Source organism: Bos taurus, chromosome 13, assembly GCF_002263795.3.
Source record: "Bos taurus isolate L1 Dominette 01449 registration number 42190680 breed Hereford chromosome 13, ARS-UCD2.0, whole genome shotgun sequence".
Classification (NCBI taxonomy): Eukaryota; Metazoa; Chordata; class Mammalia; order Artiodactyla; family Bovidae; genus Bos; species Bos taurus.
The window spans coordinates 70,143,175-70,167,811 of record NC_037340.1 but is presented as its reverse complement, the minus strand read 5'-3'; the positions used below and the strand labels follow the sequence as shown (position 1 = coordinate 70,167,811).

At 44.8% G+C, this 24,637-nt stretch overlaps 1 protein-coding gene across 9 annotated transcripts in view; it reads left to right on the top strand.

Moving 5' to 3' along the window:
- CHD6 (chromodomain helicase DNA binding protein 6) overlaps window positions 1-24,637 on the top strand; it is a 201,382-nt gene that overhangs the window by 64,447 nt on the left and 112,298 nt on the right. For all 9 annotated transcript variants that reach the window (XM_025000625.2, XM_059892619.1, XM_059892620.1 and 6 more), the window contains 2 exons: window positions 4,894-5,414; window positions 23,420-23,567. In XM_025000625.2, coding sequence (XP_024856393.1) covers window positions 4,894-5,414; window positions 23,420-23,567 — 669 coding nt within the window. The remainder of the gene's footprint in view (window positions 1-4,893; window positions 5,415-23,419; window positions 23,568-24,637) is intronic.

Genomic DNA, 24,637 nt, shown 5'->3' with positions numbered 1-24,637 from the left:
AATGGCTGTGTAGTGTTCTTCTATGTGGATGTGCTATTAATTTAAGCGTTTTCCTAAAGATCGACAAATAAGATATTTATGTTCTGTGTATTCACTTGGCCATGCTGCGTGGTGTGTGAGGGCTTGATCCCCTACCAGGGACTGAACCCAAGCAGTCTGGCAGTGACAGTGCTGAGTTCCAGCCACTGGACTACCAGGGAGTTCCCTGTGTTTACTTTTAAATAGGATATTTATTTTTACTCTATTAAAAAACAATTCTGTATCAGGTGTTCTTACATATAAACTTTGGAGTTTCTAAATGTTTCCCTTAGTTTATGTTCTCAAAGAGAAATTGCTCACTTAAAAGCATATCCATGATTAAAATTTTAGTGTTTTTGCTACTCTCCCCTGCAAAAAGGCTTTCACTAGTTAACACTGGGGACTTCCTTGGTGATGCAGTGGTTAAGACTCCATGCTGCCACTGTAAGGGAGCATGGGTTCAATCCCTGGTCAGGAAACTAAGATCCCACATGCTATGTGTTGCAGCCAAAAAAAAAAAACTGATACTCCTGTTAGCAACGTAAGAGAGAGGACCCTTGTCAGTATATTCTTAAATTGAATTTTTTTTAAGTGAGATATAATTCACATTCTATAAATTCCATATTTAAAATATGTAATTCAGTGGTTTTAGTCTATTCACAGGATTGTGTAAAGCTCACCATTATCTGATTCTAGAACATTTTCATCACCCCCAAAAGAACCTTAAGCCTATCGCAGACACTACTTTTTCTTTCCTCAACCCCTGGCAACTCCATATACCTCCCTTTATGTCTCTATGGACTTGCCTGTGTTGGGTGTGAGATGTAAGTGAAATGAGACAATATATGGTCTTCAAGGTGCCTGACTTATTTCACTTAGCACAGTTTTTTCAGGGTCTCTCCATTGTGTAACATGGATGATTTTCTTAGAGTCTGTTTTGACTTTCAAGGACTTGCCCGATTCTTCAGGGGAACAACCCAGATTTGTCCTTGGATGTCTGTCTGGGAACCTGTTTATCTAGATTCAGATCTTTTAAGTGTCTTTTCCAGGAATATTGTAGATTGTTCATTTTGAGCCCAAGAAATATGTTTTATTACTATCAGTGTGGTTTAGGAGTTAACATTGATGTGTGTTTTATCCATCTCTCTCAGCTTCATTCTGGCCTCCCTAGATGCGTGATTCTGGTTAAGCTGTCAGTGTAATATAAAATGATACTATTCCTGCAGTCGGTCATCTGCCGTCTGTCCCTTTTAAGGCCATTTTCAAAAGGGGTAATTTAGTGCCCTTCTTGGTGGAAGCTGAAACAGAGACTTCATTTATACTCTTTTGCCTCCCTCCCCTCCCCACCCCCCAGCTGACCTTGAGATACATGGAAGAAATATTTTTTGTCTTATATTTTTAATCCTCAGCAGATATCTTTTCCAGGCTCCCAACAAGGTCTCTTGAAAAAAAAAATTTTTTTTTTCTGAGGAATTATTGACTTGCAAGATTAAAATTTTATATTTTTGCTTACTAATACCTGCCTTTTGGGATACTTCTGCCTTTTAAACACTGGTTGATTGTGCTCATGTCTTGCTTGGGTTTCCCTTCTCCCTCCAGGATGTCCCAGCTGTGCCACTTCCTAGGAAAATATCTTGACAAACTGCCTTTTCTCTCTGGTAGCTCAGCGGTAAAGAATTAGTAAGAATTCACCTGCCAGTACAGGAGACACAGGTTCAGTTCTTGGGTTGGGAAGATCTGGAGGAGGAAATGGCAACCCGCTCCAGTATTCTTGCCTGCGAAATCCCATGGACAAAGAAGTCTGGAGGGCTATAGTCCATGGGGTCACAAAAGAGTTGGACACAGACTTAGCAACTAAATAACAACTCTAAATCTCAAGACAGAGTATTTTATCTGTAAAGTGAGAGGTGGACTAGACAACTCTGTAGGATTCCTGGGAATGGGATTGCTAGGACATCAGGTAAGTATGTGTTTAGTTTTATAAAGAACCTGATCTTCTCCCAAAGCGATTGAGTACACTGTCACATTTAGGGTTTCTGACCGAGTGTAGTTAATGCTTGTCTGGTGGTCTGTTTCCCTGGGGTGTCGTCAAATGCTCAGTGAAACCAACATTAGCTTTTGGCTAGAGAGTTCCAATCCCGGCTCCTTTGGCCATTAGTTGTATGGCCTTGGGCACGTTACTTAGCATCAATTAGTAATCCTCCCTTTCCCCTTATACAAAATAGACATCATTGTGCTAAGAAGCCTGCAGGGTTGTTGAAAAAGATTGGCGATGTCATGAAACATGCTTTGCGTAGTTCTGAATGTCTCCATTTGATGTGTGTTCAGTAGCTCTGGCTGCTGTTACTGTTACAGCCTAGTGATTGAATACCTAGGTACCACCACACCTGCCTGAGCTACCTGCTCAGCTTTCTGGAGAGCCCCCAAAAGAGAGACCTTAACATGAGGTATGGACTGAGGAGAGGGTCTCACTTTGAGCTTCAGAGAACTGCCTTGGTAGAATTAGGTCTTCAATGTGTTGTCTTTTAGTCTCTTTGAATAAACACCTGGGTGTCTCTGCCTTTTTCAGTGTGTCCACCCTTGCGTGCTAAGCAAAAGCTTGTTCCCTGAGGGCCGAGTGTCCCGGGCACAGAATTTAGTAACATCCCAGGGATGGTAAGGTGCTCGCAGGATCCCAGCCTTAACTGGGTGTGTTACCCATTGAGTTTCTTGCTGTCTTTTTCTTTCTTTCACTTTCTCCCTCCCTCCCTACTTTTTTTTGTCTTTTTATTGTGATGGAAAACACATAAAATTTACCATCTAAATCACTTTCTTACAGTTGATTGATTTAAATTTCTTTGAAGTTTACTTAGCTCTTCTTTTTCCTAAACCATCTTAAATACTGAATCAGCAGTGAGGTAGTGACACTGAATTGTCCCCCCAGCCTCACCCCCCAAGTAGTGAGTCCTGCCAGAATGACCAGTTCCCTCCAGATTTAGGCTTGTTTATGACCCCGAACTGTGTTTATGATAAAAATCCAGAAGAATCCTCCTTTGCTTTCATCATCATCTCCTGGGATTCTCAGTGTTGTGTTTGGGAATATCAGGCTAAGAAAGGGAGTTGGGAAGAACGAAAGGGAAATAAGCAGCTGGGCTTTGCACCCCATCACTCCCAGGGTGGGCCAGGAAGTCTGAGCAGAGGCGGGGTGACCAGAAGGCCAGAGGGAAACCGCACCACCTGGCAAGTGTCTGTGCCCTCGGCACAGGCCAGGCCTCCTGTTAAGAGAGCAGGTGACTCACAAGTGGGGCCGATGCTAAGCCATCATCCAGTGGTGTAACCGTCCTAGAAGGCCTGCTGGTCTCTTCCAGGTCCTCCGTAAGTTACTTCTTTATTTCCGGAAACTAGCACCCGTGTATTGTCAGATTACTGGCAACCTTAGCGTGGTTATGAAATGACAGATGTTCTCTGTGACACCACTCCTGAAAATATGAGACATAACTTCTGCTTCCAAAGGGATGTCTCCTTAAAAGCAGTGTTAGGTGTTAGGAGGCTGCACGTTTATTTGGCAGTGCTCCAAATCGGCTTTGAAATGTCCCTTTTAGGGCTGCCTTCAGCACCTGTGACACTTACTTTCTAAAGGCATCTGTTACAGTAAAGCACGCTCCTGTACAGTTACTGGCTTTTTTGTGAGTGGCCAAAGGTTATCTTTGGCGGGCTTCCCTGGTGGGTCAGAATCTGCCTGCAATGCGGGAGACCTGGGTTCGATTCCTGGGTCTGGAAGATCCCCTGGAGAAGGGATAGGCTACTCCCTTGTGGCTCAGCTGGTAAAGAATCCGCCTGCAGTGCTGGAGACCTGGGTTCGATCTCTGGGTTGGGAAGATTGTCTGGAGAAGGGAAAGGTTACTCACTCCAGTATTCTGGCCTGGAGAATTACATGGACTGTATAGTCCATGGGGTCACAGAGAGTCGGACATGACTGTGTGACTTTCAGAGGTTATCTGGTGCTGAGTCTGGTGACAAGGTTAGATGATCATACAGAACACTGTTTTTAGTTAAAAAGAAAAGGTGCAGTTTTGAGTGACCAGGTGTTCTTGTTCGAAAATCAAACCAGCTGAATGTTGATGCTGCTTGATGATACGTGAGAGCGAAGACTGGGGGAAATAAATCTCACACATTGAGCTTGACCCTATATCCTTATCACCCTGCTGACATCAGCTTTATCGTGGAGCACACTTGGCCAGTAACTTTGTGTGTTAGCATGATAAATGCCACTCTGGGTTGGAGCAGTGTGCCCAGGTTTTGCGTCCGCTAGTGGCTTCTATGGCTTCCCTGGTGACTCAGACGATAAAGAATCTGCCTGCAGTGTTGGAGACCTGAGTTTGATCCCTGGGTTGGGAAGATCCCCTGGAGGAGGGCATGGCAACCCTCTCCAATATTCTGGCCTGGAGAATCCCCATGGATAGTGGAGCCTGGCGGGTTTCAGTCCGTAGGGTCACAAAGAGTCAGACACAACTGAGCGAATAAGCACAGTGGCATCTACAGGTATTTTGTGGGAGACCACTGTTGTTGGCGGTTCTAGACTTGGAGTTGAAAAAGGTGTTTCAGATTTCTGTAAAACATGGAAAGCCTTCAGATCTTGGCATACACATTTCCTACATAATATACTAACACCAACTTGGTCCACCAGGACCTTGCTCCACACAAGCAGAGGCAGATATTTTCAATAAAGCGTCCTGTTTGCCGCTATATGCCCATGGCTGAGCAGAGGAGGAACTGCCACGTTTTAGGCACTCAGGAGATGCCGAACAGATCCACGCATTCACAGTTGACGTCACTGTTTGTGTGAAGCTTGCAGTGGAAGAATAACATGCTTGTCTCTTTCTCTGTTTCTTGCAGTTGTCAAGTCTAAAAGTTCCAAATCACTCCCCAATGTCTGATGCCTCTGTCAATTTTGACTATACATCCCCCTCCCCATTTGACCACAGCACTGACCAGGAGGAGAAAATCGAAGATGTTGCCAGTCACTGTCCAGCCCCAAAGGAGCTGTACGACGTTGAAGAGGAGGCTGGGCCCCTTTTCCCCAGAAAAACGGCGTCCCATAACGGTATGGAGGACAGTGGTGGAGGAGGCACGGGCGTGAAGAAGAAACGCAAGAAAAAGGATCCAGGGGAGCACGAAGGGGCAGCAAAGGGAAGCAAGGACAGGGAGCCTAAGCCAAAGAGGAAGCGTGAGCCCAGAGAGCTGAAGGAGCCCAGGAAGGCCAAGGAGCCCAGGAAGGCCAAGGAGCCCAGGGAGCCCAAGCAGAAGGACGGCACCAAGAAGACGCGGAAGCCCCGCGAGGCCTCGGGCCCCAGGGAGGCCAAAGAGAAGAGGGGCGGCCCTGACGCTGCAGCCAGGACCAAGTCCAGGAAGGCCAGGTGCGTCCCCTTCTTCCCGCCCCCAGCCCTGGGCTCTGCGTCCACAGCCCAGCTGGCCATGGCCAGGCTGTAGCCCCTGGACAGAGCTTCCCCACTTTGAGCCAAAGTAAACCCACCTCCTCACCTCCTGAGGAGAGAAAGATAGCCTTAATTAATACCGTGCCTGCCATTTCTTGCCATTCCTTTTGGATTAAGAAGAATTAAAGTATGTGAGCACACGCAGGGTGTTGGGGAAGGGACGTCACAGGTGTGTATGGGGTGGGCAGTGATTCGGGAAGCAGCAGCCATGTAGACAGCAGAGGGGCAGCTGTCGGGGGTGAGGCGTGCACAGACCCCGGGTCGGTGCTGGGGGTCTGGGAGAGCCAGGGATGTGTGCAGAGCTCCAGACAGGACTGCCTAGACCCCCTGGCTGCCAGCCGTCTAGTGCTGGCGCCTTCCTGGTCCGCGTCTCTCATTCGGCATCTAATGCAGTGCCTGACATGTCAGCAGGTGCTCAGAAAATGGTGAGTCAGGGAGACCAGAGGAGACAGACCACAGGGACCCATGTAGAGACCCGTCTAGAGAAAAGAAGGCGTGGGGACACATTGGCTGTTGGAGGTGACCGCAGGGGGCCCTGGCTAGAGATCCTGTCAGGATCCAAACATACTCTTTATTCAGGGAGCTAAATATTTGTCATCGCTGTACAAAAGTGCACTTCCCAGGGGGCTCACTGGGTAAAGAATCCTCCTGCAGTGCAGGAGACATGACTTTGATTCCTGGGTCAGGAAGGTCTCCTAGAGGAGGGCATGGCAACCCATTCCAGTATTCTTGCCTGGAGAATCCCATGGACAGAGGAGCCTGGTAGGCTGCAGTCCCTGGAGTCACAAAGAGTCAGACACAATTGAGCGACTGAGCACACGTGCATGCAAATGTGATGTCTTTTGTTCTCTTTCTAAATTCTTGGTGGAAAACATTTAAACTTTCTGAGGTCATACAAAACTCCTCTATATTTAAGGGGAATTTAAGTTCTAAGTGCCGAGGCAGAGTATAGACGGGGAGCACCCATTAAAGGTGCAGAAATTGATTCAGTTGCTAACAGGATGTAAGCTAATGGGGGCATCAGTCCTGTATAGGGTCAGGCAGAGAGGACGTTAGTTTTAAAGAGAGAAAGCATTTTAGAATGCCTTGTACCACAACTCAGAATTTATTTTATGGTTCGGTTCATTTTCAGAAGGACAGTCTGTTGGGACCAGATGGGTAATTGTCTAATCCAAGTTAAAGCTGCCTTATAATATGTACTCTCTTCTCCCTGGCAGGGGATTTTACCTTTTGTTTATCACAGAGGCTTGGGTGGGATCCCAGGAATGTAGTTCACAGCAAATGGACATAAACTAACTTCCTCAGAAGGTCAAGAGAAGTCAGTAAAATCAGGAGTGTGACTAATGAGCAACTTGTGTGTGTGCACAGTTATGTCTGACTCTTTGCGACCTTGTGTACTGCAGCCCATCAGGTTCCTCTGTCCATGGGATTTCCCAGGCAAGAATACTAAAATGGGTTGCCATTTCCTCCTCCAAGGAATCTTCCCAATCCCGGGATCAAACCCGAGTCTCCTGCATCGGCAGGCGGATTTTTTACCACTGAGCTACCTCAGAAGTCCATTGAGCCACTTTCTCAGTGAACCTAGGCTCATCTCTGATGTGGGTGGAGTGGCTTGTGGCGGGGGTATCCGAGTTGAGTTTCTATCTTCTGCCAGTAACTTCCAGATTATTTTGGAGAAGCTGAAATGGTTCTGCAGGGTAGCTACTTGTGAAGAGGGAGACTCAGACATGAGCCAGTGGTGTGACTGAGTTTGGTTATTAGAGGAAGCAGCAAAGAATCCTCCAGGGTGATGTTTTAGAATTAAGGCCATCAGGGTGGGAGGGTCTGAGAGCTCTAATAAGGAGTTTGGTTTGTGTTTAGAAGGTAATAGAAAGTCAGAGGCATCAGGCTCACTTTAGTCACTGGTCTCTGGTGCTTGTAATTTTATCAACTTCTTAAAGGAATTCATGTTTACTCTTTGTGAGACAAGGCAACAAGTATATAGACATTGTCATAGATTCCGTTTGGGGCAACGAGGGGGAGGCATTTCACAAAGCAGGATGTGTGATAAGTCATGTCCTACTCTTTGGGACTCTTTGAACCATAAGTCCGCCAGGCTCTTCTGTCCATGGGATTTCCCAGGCCAGAATACTGGAGTGGGCTGCCATTTCCTCTTCCGGGGAATCCTCCCGCCCCAGGGATCAAACCTGCATCTCCTACGTTGCAGGAAGATTGTTTACCACTGAGCCATCAGGGAAGACAAAGCAAGGTTGGGTGTCAGATGTATGCATAGCAATGTTAAGGGAATTGATTTTTACCTAATGAGGCTATATAAAATATACATGAGTTGGATAAGTGCTTGTGAGTTTGCTAACTGAGAAAACAGCAGATGCTCTTGAGGTTTAGAAATCCAGGAGATACCTTCTGAGAAAATGCTGACAAGTTGGGCTGGTTATCCCTTTAGAAATGTACACAAGATCCAGGAGGCTTTCCACCTCCCTTGGTACGGGAGCAGTGGAAGATTGACCAGTGGATATCACGGAACTCCTCCATGTAGCCCAGGTCCGGTTCAGGACTGTTGAGCCTTTCTGTCTTTTTTATATTTATAAAGCTGCTTCGGCTCCTTTTACTCACGACGCCACTAGTCAGCAGAGGCAGCTCTAGTTCTGAAAGGACATTAATTAATTAAAAAAAAAATGTTGATAATTAAGTCATATGTTTTGTGTTCTCTGATTTACTCTCTGGCAGATTGGCTTAAGTACATATTTTGATTTGAGCCTTTATTGATTAGCCCCTGGATCGCACTCCTCAGTTACAGATGATTCAAGGGACATTTGGATTGTTGGAGGAGCTTCACAGCTGATTTAAGGGCTTCCGGTCTTTTCTTCCTTCAGTCCATCTTGCCAGCTGCCGCCTAGCTCATCTTTCTGAAGCCCCGCTGTTACCTCATTTTTTATGTTTGTAGCTGGTGGTGGTGGTCAGTCAAGCCCCCTCTTCCCTCTCTCCATTCCAGATCAGCTGGGAACCGGTCCACCGAGATGGAGGTGGAGTTAGCAGCTCTACGACTGATGGGCCGACTTGAAACACTTGCAATGGCTTGCGGCCAGAATCGGGCTTCCTGTTACGCCCTCGGTCGAGTTCACCCACCAGCACTGCAGGCGCGGCCCTGCAGAGGGAGGCCTCTGGGCAGTGGATGCTTTATTCCTCCTCTCAGTCTCTCCAGTCCCTTAGGTGCCCATCAGAGAAGGTCAGGCAAGTGAGAGGAATTATAAGAAGGGATAAAGTATGTTTCCAGTATCGTGCCCTCCTCGGGAACAGGGAAGCCTGAAGACATGGGGACAGGGAAGTGGGATTCCGTCTAAGTTACACCTACTCAGACATTTCTGATTGTTCCCTCTGCCTCCAGCATAGAATCAGGCTCCTTTTTCTGTTCCCCAAACCCTTTGGGGGTCTCACCTCTCCTTGCCGCCTGGTCTCCGACAACAGACCTTTCCAGCTAGATTGACCTCATTAGGCCTTTATGAAATTTTTTAAATTTTATTTCTGACTGTGCTGGATCTTCATCGCTCTGCACGTGGGCTTTCTCTGCTTTTGGTGAGTGGGCCACCGTTTGTTGCATTTGGGGCTTCTCACTGCAGCGCACCGGCTCGGTAGTTGTGGTGCGTGGGCCTTGACACTCTGAGGCATGTGGAGTTTTCTCGGGCCAGGGATGGAACCTGTGTCCCCTGCGTTGGCGGGTGGATTCTTAACCACGGGACACCAGGGAAGTCCTCCTCAGGCCTTAAATGAAGTACTTGGTTCCTTCCGCTCTGGATCACTCTTCAACATTATGCCCTTGGTCCCCCTCTCAGTATCCCAAAGTCCTTTCCGTTCTTCAGCTCCAAGCTCACATCCCGCCCAGTTCCTGCACAGAACGCCCACACCTGGTGCTAGAGCATCCCATCCCACAGCTCTCGGGGCCTCACTGGCATCACAAATCAAGAGTTTTGGACCTTGAATAAAAGACATCTAGTGCAGCCCTGCCGCGTTGCGACCAGGGAAACAGAGACCTGCAGAGAAGTGACTTGTTTGCAAGGGTGTGTCATAGACTCAGATGTCCTGACTCCCAGTCCTGTACACTAAGCTCTGCTGTAGGCTGTCTCTCAGTCATAACGCGGGGTTTTCATGTATGTATTTGTCTCCTCAGTAGAAGTGAAGTGCCCAACGTCAGGACCACCATGCTCTGTGTCTTCTGTGTCCCCGAGGTTGTCAGTTCAGTTCAGTTGCTCAGTCCTGTCCTACTCTCTGTGACCCGTAGACCTCAGCACACTAGGCCTCCTTGTCCATCACCACCTCCTGGAGTGTACTCAAACTCACGTCCGTTGAGTCAGTGATGCCATCTAACCATCTCATCCTCTGTCATCCCCTTCTTCTCCTGCCCTCAGTCTTTCCCAGCATAAGGGTCTTTTCCAATGTTCTTCGCATCAAATGGCCAAGACATTGGAATTTCAGCTTCAGCGTCAATTCTTCCAATGAATATTCAGGACTGATTTCCTTTAGGATGGACTGGTTGGATCTCCTTGCAGTCCAAGGGACTCTCAAGAGTCTTCTCTAACACCACAGTTCAAAATAATCAATTCTTCAGCTCTCAGCTTTCTTCATAGTCCAGCTCTCACATCCATACATGACTACTGGAAAAATCATAGCTTTGACTAGATGGACCTTTGTTGGCAAGGTAATGTCTCTGCTTTTTAATATGCTGTCTATGTTGGTCATAACTTTTCTTCCAAGGAATAAGCATCTTTTAATTTCATGGCTGCAGTCACCATCTGCAGTGATTTTGGAGCCCCCCAAAATAAAGTCTGTCACTGTTTCCACTGTTTCCCCATCTATTTGCCATGTAGTGATGGGACCAGATGCCACGAATTAGTTTTCTGAATGTTGAGTTTTAAGCCAACTTTTTCACTCCTCTTTCACTTTCATCAAGAGGCTCTTTAGTTCCTCTTCGCTTTCTGCCATAAGGGTGGTGTCATCTGCATATCTGAGGATACCTCTCTCGCCCATCTAGATTCCAGCTTGTGCTTCTTCCAGCCCAGCGTTTCTCATGATGTACTCTGCATATAAGTTAAATAAGCAGGGTGACAGTACACAGCCTTGACGTACAGCCGAGGTTGTCAGCAGAGAGGTTTGTCAGGTTGTTGGACACGTAGAAGGGGGTATGTGTGTGTTTGTGTAGTTTATATATCATTTTAAAGTATTACATATATATATAATATAATTGTGTTCTTAGAACCAATGGTTAGAGCTCTTCTCCCAAAAACAGGAGCCATACAAGTTACTGTACAGTCACTCCCATTGTTAAATAACAGTAGGGAGTTATGATTAAATATTTTAATCCCATAAATTTTATTATTTTAGGAATGAAAACTTCAAGATAACTTGTCCAAGATGCCAAACTAATGGGCAGCACTGTCAGGATTTGGCACCAGGCTCCCCTGACCACAAAACCTACTTTGTTCTCTGCAGCTTTGCACCTCTTTTCGCCTTGCTAGGGAAGATGGCAATGGATAAAAGTGGGGAGAGCCTAGTGTTAAGAGAAACTGGTTTTTATCTGTAGGAGACGGCCCCTCTTCTACAGAATTTCAGTTCGCACACTCGATAGGATCCTCTCAGGGACAAAGATGACCCCAACCTTTTCCTGTTCTATTTCTCTTTGCATTTGAGGCAGCAGCTAATTGAACACAGTTTCTCTCCTTAACAGATGATAGGGTCTAGCGAATTTTCCTTTTCAAGGATAATAATTAATAGTGACTAATATTCGTTTATTGCTTAGGGGATAAAAACAACTCAGGTAGCAGGAGCCTTTAAAAAACAAAAACTACCCTCTCCCTTTACCTGCAAGTTACCCTGGAGTGTGAGCCTAGTTCACTCCTTTATTATATAAAACTTAAGCAGGAAAGCTCCTCCAGGAAGCTGATTTAGGTTTTCTGTCATTTCCCTGACTGTGAAATTTAAATTTCACCAGTACAGTTTGCTTTTCTTAAAATTATAGTACCTTTCCTAAGAAGAATGGGGCCACTGGCATTCTCACAGAAGACACCCAGAGACACAGACACACAGAGATACAAATCCTCTTAGAAACACACACACAAACCTGTGCATACATGGACACCATGGCCCACACAGCTGCAGCGTGGGACCTAGGGGTAGGCAGGTTTGCGGGGTCAGGTAATGTTGATAAGGGCTTTGGGAAAACACTTTGAGATTAGAAAAGCACCGGGCCAGCTCGTCAAGCAGGTCAGATTTTTACCAGTTGAGAAAGAAATTTCTTACTGGGCAGCACCACATGATGTAATGGATACTGTCCTCAATGGTTTTTTTGCATTAAACAGTTCTGAGTGCCTATGAATTTTGTATTTCTTTCTTAAAAACGGCCTTTAGTAAAAGTCAGATTCATGGCATTAAAGCACGGCTTGGTGAGCAGGAAAGATGAGCGGTTCCAGTGTATACGAAGCCATCGGGCCCTACTCAATATCCAGGGAAAATCTGAGGGGTAGGTTTATGGCTCTTTGAGTTACTCTTGCAAACCAGGAGCCAAGCGCTTTGACAGAGAGGGAGGTCGCATTTGTAAGCCAGGGTCTTGAGTGTCGGTGTCCATGTTGCTGGTTAAGGGCAGAGCATATACGTTTTGGAATTTCCACATATGTCAGAGCTGGGGCTGGTTTATATTGTCTCTCAAAAGTCAAGAAATGAATCCATGTGCTGGCATAAGTGAAGGGTTATGTGATATCTGCTAGGAATGAAAAAGCCAAAATGAAAAGAAATGAATACTCTGATTAGCCCCAATTTCTGTGCTCAGCTTTTTACCCCCATTTGTTTGGATCTGTCAACCCACAGCAGATTTTTATCCCAAATCCAATAAATTTGATAACGTCCTAGGAGAAAGATTTTACATTTTTTGATTTTTTTCTTTGATGCTCGCTTCAAAAAAGGTAAGCCCCAAACCTTCTGATTATGTAACTGTTTGAGCTATGAGTCAGCTAAGAACTATGAAGCAGGAGAGGTAATAAAATTCAACCAGGTCAGCTCTGCCTCACTGCTCGAAGGTGAATCACCTGTCTTTGTTTAGAGTGCAGATCTTTATGGAGGCTGAACTTAGGTTCATGAGAGTCCATTGACAGGATTCTTTCTGTTGGGAGACTTGTTTTTACATTCTGATCATTTTATTAGGAGAAAGAAGCAAATATAAAGACATAAATGAGTTCTGAGTAGAGACCCTCTGCTTAGAAGCTACTGGGCTTTCTGTTAAGTAGGGAAGAAAACTAAATGATAATGTCAGAGACCTACCTCTGAAGCTTTGGACTAAATCTCTGTTCCTATTTTTGTAAGAGCTCCTGTAGTTCTTATTCTGTAATTCTTAGGATTTTCTTTTTATATATACTTTTTAAAATTAATCAATTGGGCTGCACTGGGTCTTCGTTTCTGCACACGGGCTTTCTCTAGTTGTGACAAGCCGGGCCTGCTCTCCAGCTGCAGTGCACGGGCTTCTCACTGCGGTGGCTTCTCCTGTTGCAGAGCGCGGGCTCCAGGGGGTGTGGGCCTACTAGTTGAAGCACGTGGGCTCAGATGTTGTGGGGCGTGGGCTTAATGGCTCCACAGCTCGTGACATCTTAGTTCCTGGACCAGGGATCGAACCCGTTGCCCCTGCAATGACAGGTGGATTCTTAACCAGTGGACCACCAGAGAAGTCCCCTCAGAGCTTTCTGAATTAGGGTCTGGGGTATAGGAAACCTTTACTCGGTCCATAAGGAAACAGTAATGCTAGGTGAATACCTGCTCCTTTATTTATCCAGTATGTATGTATTACCTCCTGCGTACCTTGCTTCGTTAATGAGCACTTCTGTTGGGAATGGGACAGTGGAGGAAGGAAGATGCCTCAGAGGTATCTCTGAGCCTTGCCATCGAGGGACTTTCACAAGTTAGAGAAACAGCCTGGCACGTGTTCCCAAAACAGGCAAAAATATAAACAAGTGAAAGAACCTAATATACAGAATAGCTGAAAGGATTTAGAGAATTAAGAGTATTTCAGGGAGTTCCCTGGTGGTATGGTGGTTAGAATTCTGTGCTTTCACTTCCATGGCCTCAGTTCAGTCCCCAGTGAGGGAATTGAGATCCCACGAGCCCAAAAAAAAAGTGTTTCAGTTCTGATCTAGGGAGTCCCTTGAAAGAGTACTGCGTTATTAAAGCAATTGAGTCAGTTATTAAAGGAATTAATAGATGAGAAAAGACTTAATAGCAATGTGATGTTTGGGGGGTTTCCAGTTTTAAAATGGTAGATCAAGCATGCTGTTATTTTCCCTTCTTCACCAGATTTTCACTTAATGAAATGACAGGAAGAACAGAAGGGAATAAATTCTTCAAAGATGGGAGGTGTTACAAAGTTCCAGATGTGGGGGGCCCCTGGTCAAGTATTGATGGGTGAATGCTGTGGAGGACGTCCCCGCTCAGAGCACATGCAGGAGCCATGTCTGCAGCAGAGGCGGAAGTACTTCCCCCTGGTGGTGGCCCCCGCAGCCCTGGAGAGGGGCCGGGGCTGGAGGTGGCAGGTCGGGGACCATCTGCAGAGCAGCTGCGTGATCTGGCAGCTCCAGGCTGAAGTCAGACAGTAATTCTAAAGATGCGGAGCAGCTTGTTCTGGAAGAGGGTCTAGGCTCCAGTTGGGCAGGCTGACATCCACCAGAAGGGGGCACAGGCTTCTTTGCCTTTCCCTGCCCAAACCCCTTAAAGGGGAGAGAGGGGCAGCCCCTTGTGTATGCAGAGTCCCAGGTCAGGCCTCCCATTCAGGGGTGAGGCTTGCTGGAGCAAGTGACTTAACTCAGCAGCAGGGAGCCTCACCAGCCCCTGTGTTATCAGCCTCCTTCACGCTAAATATTAATCGGCCGCCAGAGATCCGCAGACCCTGAGGAGAAGCAGTAGAGCAGCAGGAAGAAGAGGACTGACTGACCAGGACAGCTGTCCTCAGAAAAAGCAGTTCAAGGCAAAGAAGCCATAAAGATTTCAAATTAATGTCCTCATATCCAAGATGATCAATACCATGTCTGCAAAACAAGAAATGTGTAATCAGGAAAAAGACATAGTCAGAAAACAAAAAGAATGAATGAAAATTTAAAACATGGTTGCTCTCATTCATCAAAAATTTTGAGCAGAGAAAGGAATAGGGGAGATATATAAGATCTAAGCTGATCGACTTTAGGATGTGGGTAGCAGTTGCTTAATGTTGATGAATAAAGAACTAGAGGCAAGAATGTATTTGGAGTGAGAGAGGTATCTGTCAAGAGCAGATCTTTCTGGCAAGTGGGATTTGGTGCAAGTAGGGATGGCTTGTATGTTTCATTTGAAGCCCTTCTATGTTAAAAAAAAAAGTATTTTCATTTGCTGTGATCACTTTTAATAAGTTTGTTAACTCTGCCTTGTCATCTTATAAGTATGTAATTTTTTAAAAAAAAATTATTTATTTGGCAGCATCAGGTCTCAGTTGTGGCATGCGGGGCTCCTCAGGGTGGCGCCCATTTTCTCTCTACTTGTGGTCTTCACGCTCCAGAGCACTTGGCCTCTGTTAGTTTGAGGCACGCAGGCTTAGCTGCTCCACGGCATGTGGGATCCTAGTTCCTGGACCAGGGATTGAACTCACATCCCCTGCATTGACAGGTAGATTCTTAACCACTGAACCACCAGGGAAGTCCCTGTAATGTTTTTGTTTCTTTTTTTTTTTTTTTTTTAAAGCTAGAATGTCACAAACTTGCATAATCTTTGTTTTGATGATGCTAATGATGTGATTAGAGGTTCTGAGAACAGGGAGATACAATTCACATCATGTCTGCAGATAACTCCATCTACACCAAAACCAATAGTTTCAGGGGGGTGTTTTTCTTTGAACCAATATCTTGAAAAAATCCGTGCTCAAGTCAGCCCTGTGTGTATAGATGGGATGAATATGGGTAGCAAGTAAAAGCTGGATTAAGTGTGCAAATGAGCTCCCTGGAGTAACGCCCAGGGTTTCAGTACTGTCCTTCCTGGAACAGGCTCCGAGCCTGTGGCGAGGCCTGGATAGAAGCTATTCTGGAGAGTCGTTCCCTGAGTGGGGCAGTGGCTCCCAGGCTGGGCTCCCAGGGGCATGCACATTTGTGGAAGCAATGATTGACCTCATGTGCTGTTTTCAGTTGTCCTGAATTTGGGGATTATGGCAACTCACTGTGGAAGTAACTGATTGTTTCCTGCTAAAACCTTCATGAGCATTTTGCCAAGTTTAATGTTAAAATGAGGAGATGAGTCATTTGAAATAATGCAGTTTGTCCGGTAGATAAAAATTTTTCAATACCTGGAATCCATGGGGAAAAGTTAATAATAAGACTCATAGCCATGAATCTCAGTGTTCTGACGCGCACCCAGGCTTTTCTTCTAGTACTCAGATCCAGCACTCAATTTCTAACTCTCAATTCAAGCAAACAAAGCTAGAGGTAGGGAACTGGAGATGGAGCTGGGAGAATTTGAGGAAGTCTGTCTTGTGATTAATACTATAATTTTCTACATGGAAGGCAAAAAGGGTACTTATTTTTCTTCTCTTTTTTTTAACTGTTCATTTTGTATTGCAGGATAGCTGATTAACAATGTTGTGATAGTTTCAGATGAATATCAGATAGATTTATGCATTCTCCCCAGACTCACATCCCATCCAGGCTGCCACATAACACTGAGCAGAGTGACACTTTGGTTATCCATTTTAAATATAGCAGTGTGCACATGTCCTTTCCAGACTCCCTAAACGATCCATTCCCCTCAAAAAAAGCGTACTTATTTTTCTAATGCAAACTGTGAAGAGTCAAGGTGTATAAAATCTTGGCTGATGAGACTGTGTAGTAGACAGGATGTGAGAGCGTTTTGGGGCTGAGGGCTGCTAATGAACTGCTGTTGGTCATACCTGATCCTTGTCCTGCATGGATGATACAGTTTATATGTTGGAAGTTTCTTGCATGTCATAAATACCTGATAGATGCTTTCTTTAAAGTGGACATATGGATATATGTTATAAACTCAAGTTGAATTTTACTACTAAAAATAGGTACTTTGAGCCTCTGAAATCTTGTTTGCCATTTTTTTTTCCTGTCCTGTAATGTAATTTGTTCTAACTCTGAAAGCTGGAAAAGCAAGGATTATAAAAATTAGATGGCTTTGATGTGGCCTCAAGTGTTGTTAAACGATGAGAATAGTAGGCCTTTGTATTATGAGAACTGCACTGGTTGCAAGGGACATAAACCCAACGTGAACGAACGTAAGAAAAAGGGGAACAAGTGGTTCCCTGGTTTAGGGAGTCAGAACCCAGGGCTCTAGTCAGGAACTCCACAGAAGTCTTTGTCCCCCAGCCTTCCTGAGCCTCTTTGGGTGTTGGCTCCATCTTTGACGACTGCCTTCCTTCTCCAGATTGAACTGTGCCTGCCCATATCTCTGGGCTCATAGCTTAACAGACCTAGGACCTAGGAGGAAAGAGATTATTCATTTTCCTGCCCACTCCTGCCAGAAATTAGTCCTTTTTTTTTAAAGGAAGGAGCCTTTATGCAGAGTATAAAGAGAAACACTGGGCTGGAGGAAGCACAAGCTGGAATCAAGATTGCCGGGAGAAATATCAATAACCTCAGATATGCAGATGACACCATCCTTATGGCAGAAAGTGAAGAAGAGCTAAAGAGCCTCTTGATGAAAGTGAAAGTGATGAAAGTGAAAGAAGAGAGTGAAAAAGTTGGCTCAGCATTCAGAAAACTAAGATCATGACATCTGGTCCCATCACTTCATGGGAAATAGATGGGGAAACAGTGGCAGACTTTATTTTTGGGGGCTCCAAAATCACTGCAGATGGTGATTGCAGCCATGAAAATAAACGATGCTTATTCCTTGGAAGGAAAGTTATGACCAACCTAGTCAGCATATTAAAAAGCAGAGACATTACTTTGCCAACAAAGATCTGTCTAGTCAAGGCTATGGTTTTTCCAGTGGTCATGTATGGATGTGAGAGTTGGACTATAAAAAAAGCTGAGCGCCGAAGAATTGATGCTTTTAAACTGTGGTGTTGGAGAAGACTCTTGAGAGACCCTTGGACTGCATGGAGATCCAACCAGTCCATCCTAAAGGAGATCAGTCCTGGGTGTTCATTGGAAGGACTGATGTTGAAGCTGGAACTCCAGTACTTTGGCCACCTGATGCGAAGAGCTGACTTATTGGAAAAGACCCTGATGCTGAGAAAGATTGAGGGCAGGAGAAGGTGACGACAGAGGATGAGATGGTTGGATGGCATCACTGCCTCAATGGACATGAGTTTGAGTAAACTCCAGGAGTTGTTGATGGACAGGGAGACCTAGCATGCTGCTGTTCATGGGGTCGCAAAGAGTCTGGCACAACTGAGCGACTGAACTGAACTGAGTCCCACATTGGCCTTGCTAGGTCGCGTGTCCATATCTGGACCAATTCCTGCAGTAAAAGGACTAGGACACCATAGCCCAGCCTGACTCTCTGCTTACTCTTGTGGTTTGGGCGTCAGTACTGGTTATCAGCAAAAAGGTGCTGGGCAGTAAATGTCCACTTCAGCAGTGGTACAGGTATATATGCCTTTTACGTTTGTGTGTGTGTGTAATTTATATGGTTTTTCTTCAACCATTGTGAGAATGAGTTGCAGATATCATGCCTTTTTATCCCTAAATGCTCCAGTGTATCTTTTTAAGAGTTATGCCATTTTCATAACCATTTGTTTAGTTATTGCTTTTGTTTCCGTACAGTCTGTGGAAAGACACGCTTTAAATCATGCAAATATCCTGTGTCTCTTCAGGTTGTTCTCCCCCAGATTTAGCATTCCTTGATGGTTCTGGACTATACTTATCTTGATTGCAGTGGTTACAAAATGATTTTCCAACTCCACCACTCTGTCTACATTTACTGTTTGGATTGTATAATAAGCAGGAGCTTTCCTTTCCCCCTCATTTATTCATTATTTGTCTGTCTGTCTATCATTGGTACGGATTCTTACCATTTTCAATGGCTTATAATTCATTACTGACCTTAATTACTTTCGTGCTCACATGGCCCCAGTTTTGACCAAGGAGAGTTCTTCCAGCTGACTCCTGTGCCCTTTTGACGTGCTGCCTTCGCTTTTTTGGGCATTCCCTTTACTTTACGACACAGAATGTTTCAGGCTGATATTACAACTTCCTTCTCTTGGAACCAGCCATTTTTGTGCGGAACTTTGGAATTCGAAACCAAAATCTGAGAGTTGTGTGTGCAGATTGAGTTTGGAGTGTCTTTGCTTGTTGGCTTTCTCAGTTGTCAAAGCTAGGGGGAAATACACAAGACAAACACGTGTACATACCTGTGCGTGCACATGGATACACATCTACATGCACACACAGTATACTCGTAATGCACATGCACACGTTGGTATGCATGTGTTCATACATATACTTACCTTAGAAAGCATGTGTCACACGGAGGCCTCCAGTTTAGAGGCCTCCCACAATCTCTTCCTTGCCTTACATTTCGTGTTTATGTCTTCCTGGTGAGAACCACAGCTCCTCACATCAACACATTTACTAATTTGTTTAATCCTATTACCACAGCTAAAATGGCTTCAGAACTGCTTCCCTTATACGCCTACCAAAGAGAGTTCACCTTTTGTTTGCTGTTTTCCTCACTTCTCCCCAAAACTGAAAGTATATAGTCGGATACTGTGTTTATAAATTAATGAGATTTTTTTTTTCCATCTGTTGAGTCTGGTTGTGTTTTTCATTTGAAAAACACCTAGATTTATTTATTTCAACTTGTTTTCATCTTTCATTAAAAAAATTTTTTTGTGTATGTAACATGCTTCCAAAACGCAAATCTGTATAAAAAGATACTTACCCCTTGCTTTATTTGGTTTATCCTCTTTGTGTCTCTTTTTGTAAAATAAGTAGATATATGCAAGGTTTCTTATTTTCTCTTTATTCTTTCATAAAAAGTAGCATGTTAGTATATTCTTGCACTTTGCTTTTTTCTGTTAACAATATATCTTAGAAATCATTCCATGGTGGTTTATAGAATTCTTTCTTAATTGTTTTTACAGCTGCATAGTTCTCCTTTCTATGTATCCTCATTTATTCATCACTTATGTTTGGACATTTAGGTTGTTTTTTGTTATTTTTAAATTATCAAACAATGTTGAATAACCACATGCATATGTGTTTCATACTGATGGAGGTGTATCTTTAGAATATATTCCTATAAATGGAATTGTTAGATCAAAGGGTACATACATAGGTAATTTTGTTACATATTATTTGACTACTATGTTTGAAGAACCTAGAACCCAAAGGAGAAAACAGTACATTCATGGTCCAAATCCATCTGTAACAAAGTGGGGGTTAAAATGTCTTCATTTGATAAAACTCTCAAGTGTAAGTTTTTTAAAACTCATTTCGAAGATGGGGAAAACACATTTTACCTAGTCTTCCTAGAGGATGAATTCAGGTGGTATTTTCTTGATATCCTATTTGAAAGTCCCATTTATAAGCTCACAAGGAATCTTTTCTTCCTGATACTTGTCTTTATCAAAAGAGCTCCAGCAAAAAGTTTTGAAAATCAAAATTGATTCTTCTGTCAAAGGTAATATTCAGAATATCACTATGAAGATTTCTCGATAGAGTATCTTCTTGCTGCTGCTGCTAAGTTGCTTCAGTCGTGTCCAACTCTGTGCGACCCCAGAGACGGCAGCCCACCAGGCTTCCCCATCTCTGGGATTCTCCAGGCAAGAACACTGGAGTGGGTTGCCATTTCCTTCTCCAATGCATGAAAGTGAAAAGTGAAAGTGAAGTCGCTCAGTCGTGCCCGACTCTTAGCGACCCCATGGACTGCAGCCCACCAGGCTCCTCAGTCCATGAGATTTTCCAGGCAAGAGTACTGAGTAGGGGTGCCATTGCCTTCTCCAATAGGTAAGCAAGTATCACTAGACTTGTTCCTGTTTTACTCATGTATATTTAAGAAGTTGTTCCCTCCACCCCACCCCACACCCAACTTCTGGCTAGGAAACCCATGGTGCCCCAGGCTTGACTTTGGAGGGGCCTCACTACAGCTCCTCCTTGTCATCATTTAATGTGTTTCTGAAAACATGGAAGGCAAATATATACACGTCTTATAGTAAGGTTGAGTATTTTGAGGAGGTTCTATTCCTTAATTCTGTCTTAAGCTTAATTTAGTTTTGAGCAGGATATTTTCACAATGAAGCACATGTTTCTAGCCCATCCATATAATGAATATTTAAAATGGAGATTAAACATATATAGATAAAGTTTTCCAAAATGAAATTATGTTTCGTAGAAAGATAAGATTGATTTCAAATGTTGGAAGGATTTAAGATTTTACAGAAGATTAAATGGGATTCCAAGCATGTGATTATTATGGTGACTATATTTATATTACTATTTCTAAATGTGTGTCCAAAAAATGAAGCACATACCTTCTTCTGTTGAGACAATCATCTATGGAGTTAGGAATTTTTCTTTTTCTTTTTTTGGTATATCTGAGTTATTGGAGTGTTTTGTAACCAATTCTTTTGGTGATTATTTTGAAATTCCAAGAAGATTAAGAGAAATTTGAAGTTTTTGCATTTGTTGAAAGGGAGACTGGGGATTTAAAAAGAAAAAAGGAGGCAGGAAACATGATACAGTGTAAACAGTGAGGGGATTGTGAGTCAGCTGAGCTGAGCACCGGCTTCTGCTTGGCTGCTGGCTTTGGGGCCTTTGTGCTTCTTAAACCTGTTTGTACATCTGGAACATGAGGCTCACCTGCCCTGGCTCCCTCGTAGAATTGCTGTTGCTACAGTTAAACGAGACAGGAAACACTTAAGTGCTTTGTAGAATATAAATTAAATTTTCTATGTAATTTTCTTAGTGAGAGCCACGTTACATGAGATAAATATTCCAGTGAAAATTGGACGGACATCTTTTTAAAAACTCTTTTCACTGGAGTCTTCTGTCCTGAAACTGGTAGGAAGTGGTCTTTCTCCCCTGATCCCCACCCCCAGCCCCCGAGTTTCATTTCCTAAGTTTGGGTCAAAACAAGTTCATAAAGAACTTTGCTGATAGGTAGGCAAGCCAGTCTTCAGCCTACGGAATCTAGGGTAAGACTGGGTTTTTGCCCACCTGATGAGTGACCCACGTGCGGAAGGGTGAAGGGTGTTGGGAGAAGCAGACTGACCCCACGGGTGCCTCCCACTGGGTCTTCCGTCCCTGTCCCTGTCTTCCCCCACACCTTGCAGTGACTCACCGGATGGGAAGTAGCAGTAACTGTGGCTCTTTCCTCATCTCCACCTTCTGCCAAGACTTACTGGTTCTGCTTCTGTCGGATCTTTCACATCATTTATACCCTTGCGTTTTCTCTGATCACATGTCGCTTGAGTCTTCTTTCTCCCTTGCCCAGTGTTGCCATTGTGCCCTTTTCATGCAGCATGAGTCTAAGCTCTCCAGCCTCACGTACCCCGGGATCTTTCCAGCTGCATCAGCTTAGTGCTGCTTTTCACCTGTCCCGTCATCCAGCCGCACAGACTGTCTTTTAGCACTCTTCCGTTCCCCAAGAACGTCATGGTGACTATGCACGTGCCTGGTTTAAATACTTTCTCTTCCATTTACTAGCGTGTTACCCTGGAAATCTTAACCTCACTGTTTTTCTTGATAAAATTAGGGTACTAATGCTATCTGCCTTAAATGGTTGCTTTGAGGAATAAAGGAGATAATCCATGTAAAAGTTTAGAGAACTGTGTCTGCATACATGCAGGTGTTACATACAAATTAGCTGCAATTATTATTATTATCTTCTGTCAAAATTCTGTGTGTATCTTTGCTCAAGTGTGTTTTTCCCAAATCTCCCCAGTTGTATGCATCCATTAGTGCATCCATCTATCCAATGAATATTTTATCGAATCCTTGGTATGCTTTAGGCATAACACTACTACTCGCTGTGAAGAATACAGAACTTAAGCGCATACTGCCCTCTGGGAACTTAGTGTCTGATGGGAGAGCACAGAGAAGTGTAAACTGTTCATCCATTCAGCACATGTTGATCAAGTCACAGCAGAGGATCCGAGGTCCTGTTTAGTTCTGAGCCTGGTGTCACTCTGGTGAAAGATCAAAGTTTGAATGCCTTAGGCAAAGCACAGTTGAGGTGCTTGAAGGAAAGTAAAAGTTGCTCAGTCGTGTCCGACTCCTTGGGACCCCATGGACTATACAGTCCATGGACTTCTCCTGACCGGAATACTAGAGCAGGTAGCCTTTCCCTTCTCTAGAGGATCTTCCCAGCCCAGGGATTGAACCCAGATCTCCTGCATTGCAGGTGGATTCTTTACCAGCTGAGCCACAAAGGAAGCCGTTGCGGTGCTTGGGAGTGTAGAAAAGGGATTTTATCAGCCAGGAGGGGCCAAAAAGGCTTATTGGAGATGCTGCCGTCTTAGCAGGGCCTTGCACAGTGAATTTTGCCCATCTCCACCTCTCTCAAGGAGCATCCATCTCCTGCCGTGGGCGATGGCTCTGGGTGGTCGGAATTTTATCCACGTGACCTCCTCAAGGGCTGTGGCAGTGTTGTCTTCAGTTTTGAACGTTTATTTGAAAGTGGGGTTTTTTGGGGGGTGGGGAGATGTTTGTATCATTTTACTTCGTATCACATTAATCCTATCTATAGTAGTCATGATAGGGGTGTAAAAAAAAGTGAATTTTACATCAACCCATGTAGATGTTTCTTCCCTTTTTCCTGCAAATTTCTGACAGGAAACTCTTGCTGCTTTCCCATTAAAGCCTCTCCTGGCCCCAGAATTCCAGGATGTACCCTCGTAACTTGAATCATATGAGAAATCTTAGCTTAAGAACTGCCCAACAGTTTTAATTCTGAATTTCTCCTTGTAGCAAGGAGCAAGGACCAACCCCAGTGGAGAAAAAGAAGAAAGGAAAAAGGAAAAGTGAAACCGCAGTGGAGAGTTTAGAGCTGGACCAGGGCCTGCCGAACCCATCCCTGCGGAGCCCCGAGGAGTCCACTGAGTCTGCAGACAGCCAGGTACCACTGTGCCAGGAGCCCGAGCGGGCACTGCGGCTGCGGGGTGGGGTCTCGCTGACGCTCATCCCGGTACTCCTCTCTCCCTGTCTCCAGCCTGCTTCCCTCGCACCCAGACCTAGGCTGGGCTTTCCCCATGTTAGTGGGTGACCACAAGGCTCTTTATCTAGCATCCTGGTCCTTAGACTAACAATCTCCCAGCGGTTTAGCAGTGTTGGCTTCCTTCCAGGAGAGTCGCATGGTATCAGGCTGCAGTGAGAGGGAACGTGGAGAGGGGAAGTGTGATCCAAAGTAGATGAGGCTCCGAGGGCCTCTCTCGCCTTGTAGGTGATGCGTTGATGGCTCGGGGTGCTAATAAGCCAGTCTGCATGAGGACACGTTCATAATCCCAGATGCTGGGAAAGTCAGGGATGGATTTCTTTTGCCAAGATGGGAAGGAAAATTTGGGGAAATGAGTGGCCCACCCAAATTGAGATTTCTGAAGATGCACCAAAATGGGCGTGAGACATTGGTAGGAGTTTTCTCCCTTGAGTTGAGGCAGCGTCTCTTGGACTTGAATTCTGATATTTCAAAGTGCTGTTTCCTCTGACAACCGCAGCAGTTTATCTGGGCTCTGCTCCCACAAGGGGCCATTTAGGATAAGATCAACTTACTATACCTTAAGTCCTGTGATCTTCACTGTAGGAAAGTGTCGGCTCCTAACATCACAGTGATGAATAAGTTGTGACGTCTGGGGAGTCAGATCCGAGACCCCCTTTCACTGCCTATATACTTGGGTTAGTGACTCCCAAGTATCCTGACTGGCAGAGGAGCAAGTACGTCCGGTCCATGAGGGTCAGCAGGTAGTTCGATGTTTCTGGGATGGTAATCTGCACGTGGGATTGAGGGAGAGCTTTTTATGTGAAATCTCTCCTGTAAAATTAAATGTCATTGAGGTGACACAGTAAAGAAACAACACAGAGAGAGGCCCAGGAGGCATCTTTTAGACAATAAGGGCCGGGGGGGGGGGGGGGGGGGTAGGGTGGGGGTGAGGTGTGGCTTTTCGTTTTGTTTTGTAGGGTTTAAGTGTTGAA